Below are 20,314 nucleotides of genomic sequence, written 5' to 3'. Positions count from 1 at the left end.
CTATTTAAAGTAAATATTTCTTAGATAGAATATGTATACAGGTATAAGTAACATATTTAGATGGATGGAAAATGCTTTAGTCCTCTTTTTAATTTTTTATGGTTTAGAAATAAATGCAGTTCTGGAAATATAGTAAGAATTTAACTTTGAAAATTGGGAGAAAGGAAGGGAAAAAGCATTTACATAGGGCTTACTATGTGTCAAGTACAATGCTAAGCATAATTTCAAGATCAACTCACTAAAATATCACTGAGAAGTTTTTTTTGGGGGGGAGAAGGGATTATAGGGGTGCTGCCATTTGTAAACTGCTAAATAGCTTTTACTACCCTCCATTTTTCTGCTTCCATTACACACCTGGTATGTAAATGTAAACTCTATCTAGTTTCTACTACCTTCTGATAGCACTGCTTTTCTGTTCCTAGAGAGTGTAAGAGAACATTTTGAATAAAAGAAAATTAGACCCTGTACCCAGGTGGTGGCACTGGGATTAGAGAGAAAGGGACAGAGAGGCAAGAGATGTAATTGAAGGACAACTCTCAGAAATTGTTAAATTATGCTGTGTGGCCACTAATCCGGCATGTACAAAAGTGGTGTGCTGGGAGTATTGTTTGGACCACAGGTCCTTCCAATTATGAAATCATTCTATGATTCTCTGTGAAATGAAGAAATGGACATGTAGTTAAAAGACTGGGATTCGAATTCACCCACTAATACTTATTACACATGACTATCTATGGCCAAGCCACTTAAACTTCTTGGTCCTCAGTTTCCTCATCTGTAAAATGAGAGAACTGGACCAGATGACTTGCGAGTCTCTACCATCTCTTTATTAAAAGATACTATGAAATGAAACATCAGAAACAAAGTGGTAGATAATGTACAAACTTATGGAATTGCATGAAAGGCAGAAGACATGGAAAGTAGAAGAAATACAAAGGGAACAGAAGGAAAATTCATTTGACTCAAGCAAAAGAAATGGATAAAAAAAGTATAATTACAACACTCACAAAAACAGAACTCATAATTCCAATCACTTTTAGTTACATGTCATACAAGCCAAGATTAGATACATTTTCCTAAGGAAATGGTCATTTCCAAGAAGCAACTATAAAAATACCAAAAGTTTGTTAGGTTTTTTTTTTACTGATTTATCAATTAGATTAAGACATCCTTTATTGACATCTTTTTCTAATCTTATTACTGAATAAGGGTGGTGTTGACTAATAATAATAATAATAATAAAATGAACTAACCTTACTAGTATATGTATCTCTTAATAACAATATCTAAAATGTCTCAGGTTTTGTTCAGAAATTTCCCAAAATTGTTCATACAATTTGTTTATGAATAAGAGAAAAATCAACATTTACTTTTTTAAAACCAGGTACATATTTCATTTTCTCCACATGTTATTTCATTATCTTCTTTTAAAAGACATTACTTTGAAATAAATAAGACATTGTTCTTATTTCACATGAATTCCTTTAAAAACAAAGAAATGCTTTCCCCACTTCCTTACTAGATTTATGCCCAATCCTCTTCAGGTTCCAATTACCAAAAACTATTCTAGTAAATCATAAAAATTGTATAAATTCTTTGTCCATAAAGAAAGGGATCTTGACAAAGCAGATCATTTAGTTCTAGCATTGTGGCTTGGACCAACAACCCATACAATGCTCTGAACTCTTAATGGACGATATTCATCTTCTCTGAAGGATTGACATCATGAATATCATTCGCTCAACAAAAATTAAAGTCAATTAAAAATGGACAAGTATCAATCCCTCTTTAAACTTAAACTTAAGTGTCAAGGTTACACATAATCACATACTCACTTACTTGCCAAAGCCTTTTTTCCAGCTGCATGGTAAGCCACAATATATTTTTTCCCCTCCCTTTCCTCTGTTTTTGTCTCTAATCCGGGAAACAAAGATTTCACTGCTTGATGGATAACAGTTCTTTTCTCTTTGGTGTCTTCAACAACCTACAACAAAAATATTAATCTACAAGAATTTCTTTAACACCTATTAATGTACCAGACACAGTATCAGATGCTAATAATAAAAATAATTATTATTATAGCATAATAGACATTGCATAAATGCTATTGTCTTCATTACATTTTAATGTAATATAATGTAATGTGATGTAAATTGGAAGTGTTTAAAATACTGATAATATAACATTTGTAACAAAATAATAACATAATTAAAATAACAATAGCTAACATTTAGATAGTACCTACTATGTGCCAAGCACTGTGCTAAGTGCTTTATAAAGATCATTTTATTTGATCCTTATAATAACCCTGAGAAAATGATATCCTCATTTTCCATATGAGGAAACTAAAGCAATTAAGTTAAGTGACCTGTCTTCAGTCATATAGCTAATAAATGTGAAGCTAGATGTGAGCTCAGGTACAAGAGATGCAAAGACAAAAAGAAAGTCTCTGTCATCAAGAAGTTTACATTGTTGGGAGAAAACAATGTGTGCATCTACAAGGAAATACACAATATACAATGCACACAATTTTTTAGAGGGGAGACAATAGTCACTAAAGGGTTCGAGAAAAGGCCTCATTTAAGAGCCCTGTGAGTGTAGATTTGAAAGACAGGGATTTTAAGAGGCAGAGCAGAGGGGAAACACACAGCTAATAAGTATCTGAAGCTGAATTTAAAATTGGGTCTTCCTGATTTTTGGTCCAGTGTTCTATCCATTATGCCACCTAGATTCTTTTATGTAAGTGTGTGTGTGTGTGTGTGTGTGTGTGTGTGTGTGTGTGTGTACATACACATACATATACACAGATATAGAAATAAAATGCAATAAAAGTATAAAAATCAGCTAATATCTATGCAGTGATTAAAGATTTGCAAAGTGCTTTTACATATTCTCTTATCTGACACTGAAGGAAAAAGAGATTCAAAAAAATGTATTTTTAAAAGTCAGTACAGAGGGGCAATTGGTGGCACAGTTAATAGAGCACTGGCTCTGGAATCAGGAGGTCCTGAGTTCAAATCCAGCCTCAGCCATGTATTAATTACTAGATTAATCACTAGAGCTCTCTAAGGAGAGAAGGAGCATGATAAGGCATGTGCTTTATGAATGTCATTCTGGTGAAATAGTGAAGGCAAGTAGGCCAATTAGGAGGTTATCAAAATAGTTCAAGAAAGAGTTGATAAAATGCTTTTCTTAAATCTTTTTTTTTTTTGCTTCTGTGATGGTAAGACAAATTTCTTACAAATAGATAAGATTTTTAATGAAAATGATTTGACGTATTCCAGGGCTTAATCTAAATTAATATAACAATAAATCAGCATTCAGAGGATTTAATAGGAATAATGATGATAGCTGGCATTTATCCAAGGTGTACTATATATCAAGCAATATGTTAAGTGCTTTAAAAATATCATCTCACAGCACCTTCACTGAAACCCTAAGAGGTAGATGCTAGGGTTACCCCCATTTTATAGTAAAGGAAACAGACAAATAGTGATTAAATGACTTGCCCAAGATCACACAGCTAATAAGTATCTGAAGCTGAATTTAAAATTGGGTCTTCCTGATTTTTGGTCCAATGTTCTATCCATTATGCCACCTAGATTCTTTTATGTAAGTGTGTGTGTGTGTGTGTGTGTGTGTGTGTGTACATACACATACATATACACAGATATAGAAATAAAATGCAATAAAAGTATAAAAATCAGCTAATATCTATGCAGTGATTAAAGATTTGCAAAGTGCTTTTACATATTCTCTTATCTGACACTGAAGGAAAAAGAGATTCAAAAAAATGTATTTTTATAAGTCAGTACAGAGGGGCAATTGGTGGCACAGTTAATAGAGCACTGGCTCTGGAATCAGGAGGTCCTGAGTTCAAATCCAGCCTCAGCCATGTATTAATTACTCTGCGACTCTGAACAAGTTACTTAATCCCAATTGCCTACAAAAACAAAACAAAAAATACCAAAACGCATTATGGAGATTTAAAAAGCAGTAGAAAAGACAAAAAGTTCCTGATGTCTTTCAAGTCACCTTTGGTTAAATTACCATGCATGAGCACTTCCCCAAGGCAGAAAGAAGAGGGAAGTGGACTATTGCAAGAAGTGACTTTTGTTTTAAAATTATATGAACTGTTCTCTTCCAATAGCTGAACTCTTCCCCTCTTTGAGATAGCTTGCAAAGTTGTCTTTGAAATCATATCCTATCCCCAGCACATATTTCATATGTATTTATTTGGTCAGGTCTAGCCATTCCTAACTTCATTTTAAATTCAAAGATTTAGATCTTACATAAATCTAAGAGATCACCCTCTACAATTGCTTCAATATTACAGATGAGGAAATAGAGGTAACAATACTGAGCTAAGTAAGTACTCAACAATTATTCTCATTTGATTCTCACAGAAACTCTGAGGTGTAAGTGTTATTATGCCCATTTTACATATAAGGAAACACAGGAAGCAAACTTAGACACAGGTAGTAAGTGTCTTGAGGCTGGATTTGAACTCAAGTATTCTTGACTCTAATCTGCTAAGTGACTCAGTGGATAGAGCATTAAGTATCTATTAATAAGTCAATAAAATGTGAGTTCAAATCCAGCCTCAGATACTTACTAGTTGTGTGACTCACTTAACCTGGTTTGCCTCAGTTTCCTCATCTGTAAAATGAGCAGGAGAAGGAAATGACAAAGTACTTAAGTAGCTCTGTCAAGAAAACTCCAAATGGAGTCATGAAGCCTCAGATACAATGAATCAACTCAACAATAACAAAAGTCTTGACTTGGGCCCCATGCTTTATTCATCACTCCACCTAGCTGCCTCACTTAAGTGGAGCAAGCATCAGAATTAGAATCTGAACTCATTTCTCTTTCCACTGCATTAAGCATTATTCTGCTCAGTCTATGGCATGCTCAGGTGGCAAGGATGAAAAATGCTGATTTCATTATTGTCACCAATGAGAACAGATCACTGTAGAACCTGGTAGACGTTTTATTTTTTCCAATTTGAGTTATAAATGCTTTTGGGATGATTTGACTCAGCTGGGTCTCATGCCAAGCTCTCTGTAAACTTGTTTTCCCTTCCACTTAATTATTTTTTGAAGCAATACAGCTCATAATCTTCTACCTTCCTCTGCTATAGTATTTTGCACAAGTGCTCGTTCTCTGAACTGCTATCACTGGCTGTTGTATGTTTCTGTTTAACACAAACCACATTTGCTGACTAAAGCTGTCTTAGAATTTCTCCATGGTAACTATTTTCCATTGGTGAAAATGGAAGGAGACAGGGACTTGTAAATTTACTGGTACAGGGAATTCCCAAGTGAAGCAACTATTTCCACCAATGCAGGTCAGTACCTTTGCTGTCAATTACAGACTCAGAAAATCATCTCAGTGCACTGAGGGGTTAAGTAATTTGTCCAGGGTCACAAGAACAGGAAGTGTCAAAAATGAGACTTGAACCCAGTTCTTTCAGGCTGTGAAACCAGCTCACTATCTACTACATTCTGCTTCCTTTTGGCTAAAAATTGCTAAGAAATGGTGATAGGAGTAATATCTTTATGTTTGCCCATTTCCCTCTTTCAGAGTTGATGGCTTGCCTGAATAGAATAAAATAGCTCTTTTCAAAGTCTTTTCTCAAATACATTTTTCCTTCCAATTTGCTGCTGATTTTGATCTCAATTCTAACCATATAAGACTAAACTCTGGGATAGAAAAATAAAATCAATTTCAGTCTTTGTGTTTACTATGTCCATTAGCTTCTAAACTCTCTTCTTGAAGGACACATATGTCACAAAGGCATGAATGGGGCAGCTTCTGAATTACATTTAATCTTTAATTTCTGATCCAGAATAATATCTTTTTTCCCTAAACCTTATCTTCTCATAGAATTTTCACCTTAACCTTGTATATTACCTGCACATAGAAGTCATCAGGTACAAAGGTATATATTAGCTGAGTTTACAGACCCTCATTAAATCCTTCAAAAAATTTCTCCATTTTCATCTTTTACAACAGCTGTTGGAATGGAAGTTATCATTTTCATGATGGTTTGTTTGGTAATACATGTCACGAGCTCTCTGAGATGAGGTCACCAATTGTCCCATGAAATCTTTCTATTCTATTCATGGGATTTAAATTCTGCCAATTTACTCCTTTAAGAGTCTATAAGATGTCCCTCCTCCTCCATTTAATGGCAATCTCTTTAAATTTTGTTTTTATTTTTAGCAAGAATGCCAATGTGGCTATGGTTCAATATTTTCAGTGAAGGAAGTATGGTGTACAGTATGACAATACTCAGAAAGCCTAGGCTCAGGTGCCAAAAATTCTACTTATAAACTTTGTAATCCTGGGCAAAACAAGTCATGTCTCTGGGACTGAGACTAGATGATCCATCTAAAGTCTTATCTACTAATATTCTCTGAGTTTGTATCCATTCACTAGTTATAAACATAGATAGCACACTAACTTTACCAACAGGTAAATTGCTGCTTATAGATAATCCGAGAATACCAGGATTCCATGTTTGCAGCCATTTGGAGATAAAGGGAGAGAGGGAAACAGGGAAGAGGAAGGAGCCATATACTAGAGCAATGCTGAACTTCTGCCCGTTTCTTAAATCTCTGTGGCTTACAACAAAATTCACCAAGCACTGGCCAACTGAATAATGAGATTCTTTCCTCAGACAACAAACACAGCCTGTCCCTGAGACCAGACTTGAAGCCTTGCCAGCTTGCTAGAAACTGTCAGACTTTTTTTCTGATAAGCACATCCTTGCAGATCTCAAGGTTACCTCCACAAAAGGATAAGATACTGGATTAGTAATTTTTCTGGTTGGGAGAAAGGGAAGAGGAGCCAGACTATGGAACGCTGCAAAGTGCTAGATAAATGTGATTTATTATTACTACTGATAATAGTGATAATAATGACAGTCACTAATATAAGATGAACTCAACTCCAACCCAATTACCCCTCTAAGGATTTATAAGATGTTCAATGGATTGGAGCAATATTCTAAAGTCAACTCCCGTGCAAATTAAACTAGTGTTTCAGTAAAAGATGTTGAAACTGCCCTTGAGATTTGATTGGCTCTGAGGACAAAAAGCTTAGATTGCTGAAATCATTTCTTAGTCACCTAAGTACAAATAGCCAGGAAGTGCCAGCCTCTTTTTATCATGGAAGATCACCCTGAGCAACCCAGAGGCAGGGGAGTTCAGTGCAACTTGCACTGTCCTTAAAATCAACTTGCAGTGTCCTTAAAATATTCTTTCTTATCTAAGAGATAAATCTCCTTTAGTTCACTCTTACCTCATCAATGAATATCTCATTTCATTCCAATATTAAATCTAAGCTAATAGGGGCCTAACCTGAGTCTGGCCTAACCAGGAATACCTAATGGTTAAATTCCAACCACCTAGGCAGATAGAGTAGGATAAAGAACATTTTACTGTTGTTCAGTCCTGAACCTTTATGACCCTAGCAGGGGTTTTCTTGGCAGAGACACAGAGGTGGTTTGCTATTTCCTTTTCCAATTCATTGTACAAATTAGGAAACTGAAGGAAACAGAGTTAAGTGACTTGGATAGAGTTACACAGCTAGGAAGTATCTGAAGCCAGACTGAACTCAGAAGACGACTCTTCCAAACTTTAGACCTGGCACTCTCTCTACTATGCCACCTGCCCCAAAGAACATTTAAAGAATCTAAAAGGAAATAAGTCCAAAGGATCACAGTTTTTGTTTTTAAATTAGGAAATGTCCTTGAATTTTCAAGGTGAACATAAAATAACGTTAACACATATAAACATTCAAAAATAACTAGCATTTATATAGCACTTTAAGATTTGCAAATCACTTTACAAAATTATCTCATTTAATCTTCACAATGACCACTGAATTTAAGGATTTGGGAGGAAATAACACAAGCATTTATTAAAAGCCTACTATGTGCCAGGCACCACGTCTTTACATATATCTCATTTGATTCTCATAACGATCTTGGGAAACAGGTGCTATAAACTAGCTAAACAGAAAAAGGTAACTTTCTCAGTTAGTGTCTGATACCACATTTGAACTTGGGTCTTCCTGACTTTAGGTCCAAAACTCTATTCATCATACCACTGAAGGCCAAAACATATTTAAAAAGAGGAACTGTCAAAATTCCAATATTTTACTGTAAAGTAGTTATGCTGAAGATGTACAAATAACATAATTTATGTTAGCCATATTAAAAAGTCTGCCTTCAATGGTGCTTTAATCACATTCTACTCCAAAATGATAATGCAGAAACACTGGTAAAATTCTTCACAAGTTTTTTTTCTGTTATTTACCTCAATTGCTACACTAGTTTCTTTATTCTTAAAAAGCTGAAGTTCCTCCAAACGCTGCTTATTTTCTTCTGTCAAAACTGTAAACACATCTTCAGAAGGATCCTTTAAAATGACAAAAAAAAAAAAAAAAAAGAAAGAAAAAGAAAGAAAGAAAAAGAAAAGAAAGAACAAAGAAATCTGTAAAGCCGGAAAATAATATAATTTACTAAAATCAGTAACTGTTAAAGAAATCTGTATCTACCTCATCATCCACTGGCACAGATAAGTTATCCAAATGGCTTATATGGCCATCTTTCCCTATTTCATGAACAATGAAATCAGAATATCTGATAAAAAAAAAAAGGCAAGTAAATAAGCTTTCAATTTTTCATTAAATTTCAAAATTACATTTATAAGCAGTCAAAAATGTCAATAAAAGCTTTGAACAGGCTAATTTTCTCCACTTTCACTATTAAGATACAAGGAATCATTATTATGATGGTCTTTTTTTTCTTAACGAATGTTGACTTGCATACAATATGAACTGGGCACTATAATAAATAGGTTTTGTGGGTTTTTATGATAATCCTGCAGAAAAGTAGAAAAACTTCAATTTATGATTTTTTTTCTTGGTCTATACAAGTAAGAATTAGCATTAAATAAAAGATAAAACAAAGTAAAACTGTATTAATTTAGGTCACTCTTTTTTGAAAAATCACAATAATTTCAACAAAAAGCCATGTAGCTTGAAGGTAATGGCTAGAGGACCAGTTTTGGAGTTGGGAAGATTTGAACTTTTTCATGTCTTGCCTCTGACATCAACTAACTCTGAGATTCTGGATAACAAACTTTCAAAGCCATAAGCAATATTCTAAAACTATAAAGTTATATATTCATTATTGAGCTGAATTCATGGAGATTTTCTCACCAAGAATTCCCTAGAATAATGAAATAAAAGATCCTAATCAGAATAGGGAGAAAAAAAATGTGAGAACTTGAAAAACTGTGACATTTGTCTAAGTATTTTCTGTGAAAACATAGGGCAAGAGGAGCTAGAGAAATTAAGTTCTAAAATTCCAGAAGAAAACTTTAACTCTCTTAATAAAAGTAGTTGTTTTGGAAATTATCAGCAGCATTATTTGCACATGAATTATAAATTAGGTATTTTAGAACAGGACTCCCTTGACAGTAAAACCCAGAGCACATAAATTAAGCTATCAAGCAATCAATCAAAAACCACTTATTAAGCATTTACTATAGGCCAACCATAGTGCTAAACACTGGACATACAAAGAAGGAATTCAAGGAAGTTACTTATTATTATGAATATATAGGTACATCCAGAAACAAAAGGAAATAAGAGCTAAGGACTGAAGGCACAAGTAGTTGGGGAAGTGGAGTTTGACTGGAGATGAAAGATGACAGTACATGAGCTAAATCTTTAAGGTCCTAGGGATTCTAAGAGACAGAAATGAGGTAATTTGTCCTAGGCATGGGGGATAGCCAATATAAAGATATGTAAATACTATACCATTGGAAATGTGGAATGCCACATATTAGAAACAATAAGAAATTCAATTTGATTAGACTACAGGGCATATGAAGGGGAATAATGTATGATAAGATTAGAAAAATAATTTGGACCCAGGTCAATTAAAATTTATCTGCCCAAGGAGTTTATGATTAATCCTAGTAGTAACAAAGAATCACTGGAATTTAATGAGTTACGAGAGTCTAAATTAGGGGGGGGTGGTGGGTTACATGAGATGGGAGCAGATGAGATGAGTTGTAGAGGCAGAAATGTCAAGATTTGGCCAATTATAGATACATAGGCTAAGGGAAAGGGAAGAATCAAGGATGCCACTGAGGTTGAAAAGCTGGGCGACTAGAAAGGTAATGGTGCCACTGACAGAAATAGAAAAGTTTGAAATATGGGGCAGTTTGAAAAGATAGTGAGTTTTGTTTTGGACATTGTGAGTTTGAGATGCCTGCAGAGAATCCAGCTCTAAATGTGCAACAGACAAATAGACAATAGTCAGTGATATGGGAGTTCAATTCAGGAGAGAAACTAGGATTAGATCTATAGAAATGGGAGTTATTTGTATAGAGATTGTAATATAATCCAACTGACAAAATACCATTTCACTAAATAATATTCTACAGCACACTCTGGCCTACTCTTTCCCTCCTGCTAAATATCAAATATTTTAATCTTAAAATTCCCAGATTAAACAGAAATGGAGTACATGAATTTATTGGCTGTGCTTTTAGAAATGAATTTCAGCTCCACACACAGCCTAGCCACATCAACTATATACAAAGTAAAGATACCTCTCCTTTAAGATTCCTGAGAAGCCTTGATGAGAACTCACAAACTTTGTGATACCAACATCAACCTCGGTGAGTCCATATTTCATCATATCAGCAAAGCTCTCTCCCTCTCCATCCTCCTCCTCTTCCTCCTCCTCCAAAAGTCCATCTTCCTCTTCTTCCTCTTCTTCAATCTGGGCCTCAACATTATTTCTAACTTCTTCAGCAGTTGTGGTTTCAGATTGTCTGGTCACATTGCTCAGGACACAGTCATTATCCAAAGTCTCTTGGTCTTTAGCTAAATGACATTCTGAGACCTTTTGTCTTTTAGCTTCATCAGCTTGAGCTAGATCATCACTGGAAAGAGAACGTTTCATAGATACTCCCGTCACTTCCACTGTCTCCATTTTAAAGGTCCCAAGATAGCATCTAATATAATCTTTGGAGAAAGGGAAGAGAGTAAAAAAGAACATAAACATTTTAAGATGTTCCAATTCAACAAGTATATCTTTTTCGTAAAATAATATTTTATTTTTCCAACTACAGGCAAAGGTAGTGTTTAACATTCATCTTCGCAAAACTTTGTGTTTCAAATTTTTCTCCCTCCCCTCCTCCTTCACTAAGACAACAAGCAATTTGATATAGGTAAAAGATGTGCAATTCTTCTAAATATAATTCCATATTCATCATGCTGTGCCAAAAAAAAAAAAAATCAGGTCAAAAAGGAAAAAAAACAAAAAAAACAACAACAAAAACAAAAATACTCTGCTTTGATCCATATTCAGTCTCCATAGTTCTCTCTCTGGATATTTCTCAAATTCTTTGCAATTCCAAATCTATGATTACTGATACATTCTTCTCCCAGGAATCTTAAGTGGATTTTTAAATGACCCTTGCTTGTTTACTAAAAACAATACTGAAATAAACCACTGGAATTCATTTCTTAGTATTGTATTCATATCTCCACAAAATGTTACATTTCCTCTGATTTGTCATGTTGTGGAGGTGACCCCTAGGTTTATGAAGGTGACTTGTAATGAAGCATAAACTCTTTCAGATTGAGGAAGATTTAAAATATAGTTTGGAAACAGACTTTCTGTCTTCCTAGGCCCAATAAGTTTCATTATCAGATGGTTCATCACTTAGCAAATTCTTTGGCCATAGAAACCCAAAACAAAATAAAATATATGTCCCTTAGTACTTTACAAAATAGCCCATAGTGCTCAAATGGCAAAGAATAGAGGAAAGGATACTGAGAATCACTTCATTTTTATAGCACCTATACACATTAATTTTGCTTCTTTTACTCTAAATGTGAGATTCTTATTAAGTAACCAACTTTTCAACATCACACATCTCTTGGCATTGTGATAAAAAAAAGACTAAAGAAAGTCAGAGGGATGACTCACAAACTTTCTTGAAGAGGAAAATAAGAGGTGGTTTTATCATGCATTCAAAGGCAATAAGACATATTTCATGAGAAATGATCACTTTAAATTTCAATATTCCTGGTAAACATTTTTGCAAAAAGGACAGCACAAGGAAAATCATATTTTGTGTGTCAATTATCTACTGCTGAGAATGATGAGGTAAAGAAATTCCATGAAGAACTCAAGATATTCTAAATAAAATCAACAGGCACTTTATTACTTGGTCAATTTTATGCAAAGGTGGATATGGTAAGTGAAAAAAATTTGCTGAAAACATAGTTCAATAGTAAGAAACAAAGGAGGCTGAAGACTTCTAGTCAATACAAAAATTTCACACTGGAGAAGAAGCTTATAGTGGAGAGAATTGGCCTTGGAGTCAGCAACATGTAGGCTGCATTCTCACCTCTGACATATATTGGCTGTGTGTACCTGAGCAAGTAACTTGCTCAGGGCTCTGAAGGTCCTGCAAATAAGAAGCAACAAAGATAGGGTCTGAATTTCAGTCTGAGATTTCAATCCCAATCTACTGCTTTCTAAATCAAAGTGGCAATACAAAGAAATTGACTTATTGGAATTTCTCTATAAGAACAAAATTACAGGTCTAGTTAAAAAAAAAAAAAAAGTCCCTTAACTTAGGATCACAGAATTATAGATTCAGAGTAGGGAAAAAATCTTAGAAACCATCTCATGCAAAGCTTTCATTTTAGAGAAGAAGAGACCCAAAGAGATTATTGACTAAGGTCACACAAGTACAAAGTATTAGAGTGAAACTTAAAGCTATGTCCTCTGGGATCTATATAAACATGAATATTATCTTCAGAAAGTGTCAAGAAGCACTGATATACCAAGTAATACCATAAAGAGTAAAAGTGATACTTAATATTTTAAAAACGGTTATTTATTTACATCAGTCATTTCCAAATCATGTTCAGACTATCAATTTCTTAGAACAAAAGACAGAATCGATATGAAAACAGAAGAAAAAATATAATATACATGCAAGCAAGGCAATTTCATCTAGATTTAATGGAAAATGCACAAAAGAACAATGAGATCATCTATGACTATTTTCTAAGGAAATTCATGTATATAAATTGATTGCCACAATAAGGAAACCAAAAGACTCTAGAAACTAACTATCTCAGTCAGCAAAGATGTGATCTTCTTGCCAGGTGAAGAAAGATTGCAGATAATGGTAACAATGGTTTTGCAATATAAACTCATTTATAAGATTTTACAAAGGACAGACTACACACTCCTTGAAGAGAGGGCAATTTCACTTTTGTCTTTATATTCTCAGTAAGTAGCACAGTGCCTGGTACACATAAGGGAATTAACAATTCTTGCTGACTGAGAATTTTTGGATCCTAGATTCACATCTCGGTGATCCTCAGGGTTCATCTTGTCCAATCATTGCATTTACAGACATGATTTTAATCAGACAAAATGACTTTTATTATCTACTTTGCTGCTGTAACCTAAGGTGGAACTCTCTTCTACTTGAGTTTCAGGTGAAATCTTCCATATATGTTCTCTGCCCCATTAGAATGGGAATACTTTGAGAACAATGACTATATAATTTTCTATTTGTGTCTCCACAGTTTAGAAAGGAACTTTGTACACAGCAGGCTTAAGAAATTCTTCATTCATTCATTTGACAATGAAAACGATGATGAAGAACAAGAAGAAAAAAAAAAAAAAGAAGAGGAACAGAAAAATTAAAAAATATGACCACGGTCACAAAGGTAGTGAAGTAGGGCAAAAACTTTGGTTCTGACTCCAAATCCAGAACTTGCTAGTCATCTTGACCTATGTCTTGCCACTGGAATCCAAGCAATCTGGAGGAGATAATGAGACTTAAGACATGGCATAGCTTTGCCTCATTTAAATCCAATTCACTTGCAAGTCAGGACATCACTCTCTTGATAGTAACAGTCCTCTGAGAAGGAAGGATGAACAATAGTAGGCAGTTGAATTTCCCTAGAGTTAGTCTAATTTTAGGATGTGTGTTTGATGGACAATGGATTGGGCCAAAAATTGACTAAAAGGAAAACCAGTTTAGAAAAACTATGCAAAGCCTTTTCATGACTCTAACCTTCTTCCTGAAACACCCATGTTTTTAACATCAATATTCATCTAATGATGCTATATCATCCTCAGTCATTAAATATCACATTCTCCCAAGAACTATAGTTGCAGGTTACCCAAAGGATTAAAAGGAAATAGATGGTATTTATGAATATACTGTGTTTATTCATAGTGTTTAGGGGGAATAAAAAGGAAATAAGATGCATATGTATACATAAATATATATATATATTCATATATGTGTGCGGGAGAATGTAAAAGGACAAAATGCTAAATACAATGAGTGATAAACTAGTGAATAATTAATGTATAGTTCACTGCTATCTATGTAAATGTCAAGAGATCTAGTGGAAGGTCACCCAAAAGTTATATGGGATTTACAGAAAGATATGGACAAAAGGATTGCCTGGTGGATTAGCCATGGATGAGTAGCACTCTGCATGAGGAGAGACAATCACAGCTCCATTAAAGTGTGTCCAAAATATGTATGATTAGTCACGAAGCAAAAGAAGGGGTAATATGGACATACTCTATGGAAGACATGGAAGGAAAAACCATACAAGATGAGAAAGGAAAGATGCCCTGCTAGAAACAGCTCAGCACAGACAGATCAGATTCTCAGATCCATTCCCATCCATTTTCAGGTCTAAGTCCAGTCAGAACACAAAACCATACAATTCTCATTACCAACACTACATAACTCTTCATCCATGTATTCCTCCTGCACAGATGAAAAGTAAAATAGACTATGTGTATTTATTGATTTTCTATCTTTTTTTTTAATGAGGAAGAAATGTCTGTTGATTGAAAAAAATTATATTATTATTATTGCTTTTTTTTTTGCTGAGGCATTTGACTTGCCTAGGGTCACACAGTTAGGAACTATTAAGTGTCTGAGACTAGATTTGAACTCAGGTCCTCCTGACTTTGGGGCTGGTGTTCTAGTTCTATCTACTGTGCCACCTAGCTGCCCCAAAATTAATTAAAAAAAAAAAAAAAGTAAATCACACAATCCATAGAATCTTAAAGAGTCGGAAGAAATCCTAGAAAGTATCTTTTCCAACTTCTTTTTTATCCTCTTTATTAGAATTATTGGCAAGAGTCCGGTCCACCTTCTCTAATCATTTTTTTTTTTTTTAAGTTGTATCCAAGTCTTCCTGACTCCATTTTGGGGGTTTTCCTTGGCAAAGATACTGGAGTAGTTTGCCATTTACTTCTCCAACTCATTTTGTATAGAAGGCAACTGAGGCAAATAGGGCTAAGCAGTTTGCCCAGGGTCACACTGCTAATAAGCCACAGAAGCTGGATCTGAACTCAGGAAGATGTCTTCCTTTATGCTTTCTACTGCCAATCAACTACTTTTATCTGTGAACAAGAATTCACTTAAAAAGCTCTTCCTTAGCAACAAAGTGGGAAAACATTTTCACAATTAAAGGTTCTGATAAAGGCCTCATTTCCAAAATATATAGAATATTGAGTCTAATTTATAAGAAATTAAGCCATTCTCCAATTGATAAATGGTCAAAGGATATGAAGAGACAATTTTCAGATGATGAAATTGAAACTATTTCTACCCATATGAAAAGGTGTTCCAAATCACTATTGATCAGAGAAATGCAAATTAAGATAACTCTGAGATACCACTACACACTTGTCAGATTGGCTAAGATGACAGGAAAAAATAATGATGTATATTGGAGGGGATGCGGGAAAACTGGGACACTGATACATTATTGGTGGAGTTGTGAACGAATCCAACCATTCTGGAGAACAATCTGGATCCAGTAGTGCTACTACTGGGCTTATATCCCAAAGAGATACTAAAGAAGGGAAAGGGACCTGTATGTGCCAAAATGTTTGTGGCAGCCCTGTTTGTAGTGGCTAGAAGCTGGAAAATGAATGGATGCCCATCGATTGGAGAATGGTTGGGTAAAATGTGATATATGAATGTTATGGAATATTATTGTTCTGTAAAAAATGACTAGCAGGATGATTTCAAAGAGGATTGGAGAGACTTACAGAAAGTGATGCTGAGTGAAATGAGGAGAACCAGGAGATTATTATACACTTCAACAACGATACTGCATGAGCATGTATTCTGATGGAAGTGGATATCTTCCACAAAGAGAAGATCTAATTCAGTTCCAATTGATCAATGACGGACAGAAGCAGAAACATCCAGAGAAGGAACACTGGCAAATGAGTGTGATCTGTTTGCATTTTTTGTTTTTCTTCCCAGGTTATTTTTACCTTCTGAATCCAATTCTTCCTGTGCAACAAGAGAACTGTTCAGTTCTGCACCCATATATTGTATCTAGGATATACTGTGACATATTTAACATGTATAAGACTGCCTGCCATCTAGGGGAGGGGTGGAGGAAGGGAAGGGAAAAATCGGAACTTAAGTGAGTGCAAGGGATAATGTTGTAAAAAAAATTACCCAGGCATGGATTCTGTCAATAAAAAGTTATAATAAAAAAAAGTTCTTCCTTATTTTAAGCATTCTACCTGACATTGGCAAAAAGGATAGTTTGGAAATTGGAATCATTTAAGACATCTTTTGAGGAAATAAGGTCCTACAAATCCTGATTATCGACTGCCTGCCTATGCAAATTCCAGACAAAAGATTCAAATGATTGCTTCAATCCTTTTCACAGGAAAGATACAAAGTCTATGACTTTGGAAAACATTTGTATAGAGCTAATCACCTTACTAATATTTCCTTTTTATCCTCACAATTCTAGGAGGTGCATGTTATTGTCATCTTCTTTTTTAGGAAAAGCAGACAGATTAAGTGACAAGGCTGGTAAGAGTCTGGGGACACATTTGAACTTGGGTTTTCACTCCAGGTGCAGCAAGCATCCCGATGGATGGAGCCAATATGCCCTTTTCCTATTTGATCTATGCTTTTTTCTAGCTGTTCAAAAACCGTTCAGTGATTCACCGCCTTACCCCATAGATGGAGCAACACTGTTTCCTCGTCACTCACAACTCCTTTCTCATCCATTCGCTTTTTTTGGCAAATAGAATTTTGCCAGGAAACGTCTAGTAGGAGACTAAGCACATGGAAGAAGGAAGGAGTGGAGAAAGCAGGAGAGATTAAAGAAAGTGCAGAGGAGGTGGGGAAGGCATGCATTAGGCCAAACACAGAGAAGGGGTGGGGAGGGCAGACCCCAAGGCCGGGATGAAAGCTGGAAGAGGCGGAGTCGGGGTCTGGGTGAATGAAGCAGCAGGGGCGCTGGGAATGACTCAGGCCACGCTCCCGGGGACATAATAGGTAATGGAGGCGAGTAGAGACTAAGATTCCAATTTAGAGCCGGAGGCGCGCGTAATGCCTACTCACCAGCGGGCACGGGGCTCCGGCCCGAGGGTGGGTTACCAGAGAGAGAATCGGGAACCGCACCGTGGGAGGCCGAAACACTTCCTGGGATCTCGGGGAGGCGGGGGAAGCGCCGCCGGAGGCCGGGAGGAACGGCTAAGCAGAAACGCAAGACCAGGCAACCGAGGCCGCGGAACATCGATGACCGCCGCCGCCGCCGCCGCTGCTGCACCCGTCTCTGCTGCTGCCGCCTGCGCCTCCCTTCCCGACCGACACTGAGCCTGTCGCCGGAGCTCGCACACGTGCGGCGGCGCAGACTACGCGACGAGGAGGCGGACCCCGCGCCGGGGACGGCCCCGCAAGGGCTCAGTCCAGCAGGGGGCGGGCGGAGCCAGGCGCCACCGCCACGTACCTTCACGCCCGCCACTTTGTCCGTGAGCTTCTGAAGCGGCGCTCCTGGGGCCTCGGGCCCCGAGCACCAGTGTGGAGGCGACTCCGGCTTCAGAGTTTGCGGGTCCCATCCCGGGGCTTTGCCGCTGGTCCCTAGCCCTCGGCGGACCGGATTGCCCGAGATGGTGAACTTGTGTGAGGCTGGGGGAAATGTTCCCCTCCCCAATAAAACAAACCCACCAGATAGCATCTGTAAAGTTCTTCCGAGCAAGCCTCAAAGCCCCGTATTAATGCCAGTTGTTCAGTATTATTATCATAATTATTTCATCACTTTCGGCTTTACTGATGCCTTTGCATTGCAAACGTTTACAGATGACTCCCACTTCATGGGTCTCCCGTAACAAAGTAAAAACAGTTCATTACGACTAATTTATACCGAGATAAATGGAATAAATTCGGATAATTTCTTAGGGACATAAGCATAACACTGACTTATGTAGAGGCATATGAAGATGTTCATGTGTGTATGTCTATAGATATCTAATATATATATATATTATATAGAGATGTTATATGTATAGATACATGTATGTCGTATGTATTGTGTATGTATATATTTGTATTTATGTATGCCTGTGTGTGTGTGTGTGTGTGTGTGTGTGTGTGTGTGTGTGTGTATCCGAGCTTAATTTTAATGGGGAGTGAAACAAAAAGAGAGAAAAGAGGGGAAAAAATAAATTAAAAAGTGCAAAGCAGAGAAAAAAAGGAAACTTACAAAGAAGCAAAGATTTTATGTTTTGAACATAATGTGTTGTATTTTTTATATAGGCTTTCTTGAAATGGACAGTTATTGCTTTATATTTTGAATCCTCTCTTATGCTTTACCTTCATCATTCCATGCTTTTCCAGAAACATATTTTCTCAAAGCCAGTGATGGTCAAATTTTAAATTCAGTTCTCTTAACTGACTTGAGGCCCAAGCCTAATATTCTACTTATTTCAAAACCAGACTAGGATTTATGATCCTTAAACTTCTGTTTTGTGGCATTATTGGTAGGGATTCTTCAATTTATTAATACTGAAATTATTCACACTTGAAAGAAGACAGGACAACTAATTAAAATTAAGTGTATTTTATAGTTAATCCTATAGGAGGAAGATTCACAACTGCAATTTTCCGAAGACTAAATATATGGGGACCATCATATTCTTCCTAGGATTATTATTGATTTACAGTTAATGTCACAATGAGATGGATTGCAATATATTTGGAGCCAAAAGGAACTGAAATCAAGTTCTGGCTATATGTTACTTAACTTGTGTGACTTAAGGTAAGTTATCTAAAATTAGGAGACTGGATTATATGCTAAGGTCCTTTAAAACTCTAACTCTATAAAAACTGAGGGGAGCAGACAAGAAGCAACTGAAAATTATAGTCAAGGCAGCAATCTTACAAAACTCTAATGGTGTTATTGCACTCTTAGTTATTACTGTTTAAATCTATACATTAAAAGGCAAAGAATTTTAGATTCATAGAGGGGTATTCTTTGCTATTACAGCTTTTATCAGTTATCACCTGTAAGATTTGTGATCCATCACTAATAATAATAGCTAATATTTTATATAGCACATTAAGATTTGCAAAGTGCTATCCATAGGTTACTGAATCCTCACCATAACCTTCCTGAATCCTCATCATAATCTTGTGAGTTAAGTGTTATTGCCATGTCCATCTTACAAGTGAAGAAATTGAGAATGAGAAAGGTAAAATGACTTGTTTGACAGGATTCAAATTCAGATCAGCCTGACTTTAGATCCAGTGTTCTCTATTTGATTCATACAATCTGCAGTAAATATAAATGTTATATAAAATGCTCTATAAAAATTATATTATTATTGTTATTGTTTACTACTATTATCATCATCATCACCACTACGACTACCACTATTACTCCTCTTTTTTAAAAAACTTTTTTTAATTTAAATTTTTTTAGGTTATACATATATATTCTTTTTTTTTTTTTTTTTTAAACGTATTTCCATATGAGTCATATTGGGAGAGAAAAATCAGAACAAAAGGGAAAAACTCTGAGGAAGAGAAAAAACAAAGGGAAAAAACGGTGAAAATAGTATGCTTCCCAATGCATTCAGCCTCCATAATTTTCTCTCTCGATGTGGATGGCATTTTCTATCCTAAGTGTATTGTAATTGGCTTGGATCACTGAATTGGTGAGAAGAGCTAAGTTGATCATCATATCGTAGTTGATTATCACATAATCTTGCTGTTACTGTGTATAATGTTTCCCTGCTTCACTTTATCGGTATTACTACTCTTCAAAGGCATCTCTACTCCAAATTTAGTACTCCAAAAGGATAGAGCCTTCCAAGTTCCTATTGTTCTGACTGGTCTGATTAGTTACAGTATACACTGCACCTTGACCCCTACATAGTGATGTCATTTTGACCTGCTAGCAT

At 35.9% G+C, this 20,314-nt stretch overlaps 1 protein-coding gene across 3 annotated transcripts in view; it reads right to left on the bottom strand.

Annotated features, from left to right (window-relative positions):
* Window positions 1-18,272, bottom strand: part of PUS7 (pseudouridine synthase 7) — a 48,623-nt gene extending 30,351 nt beyond the window's left edge. Inside the window, exons 1-5 of one of the 3 annotated variants that reach the window (XM_052000466.1) lie at window positions 17,475-18,272; window positions 10,635-11,052; window positions 8,566-8,650; window positions 8,325-8,426; window positions 1,840-1,984 (exon numbers count right to left, since the gene is read on the bottom strand). In XM_052000466.1, the coding sequence (XP_051856426.1) occupies window positions 1,840-1,984; window positions 8,325-8,426; window positions 8,566-8,650; window positions 10,635-11,052; window positions 17,475-18,090 (1,366 nt within the window). In that variant the 5' untranslated portion in view covers window positions 18,091-18,272. The remainder of the gene's footprint in view (window positions 1-1,839; window positions 1,985-8,324; window positions 8,427-8,565; window positions 8,651-10,634; window positions 11,053-17,474) is intronic. The other 2 variants (XM_052000464.1, XM_052000465.1) reach the window with 2 other exon arrangements.
* Between the last annotated feature and the right edge of the window lie 2,042 nt (window positions 18,273-20,314).

Source organism: Antechinus flavipes, chromosome 5 (genome assembly GCF_016432865.1).
Source record: "Antechinus flavipes isolate AdamAnt ecotype Samford, QLD, Australia chromosome 5, AdamAnt_v2, whole genome shotgun sequence".
NCBI classification, from domain to species: domain Eukaryota; kingdom Metazoa; phylum Chordata; class Mammalia; order Dasyuromorphia; family Dasyuridae; genus Antechinus; species Antechinus flavipes.
This window is presented reverse-complemented; position numbering and strand designations above follow the sequence as displayed.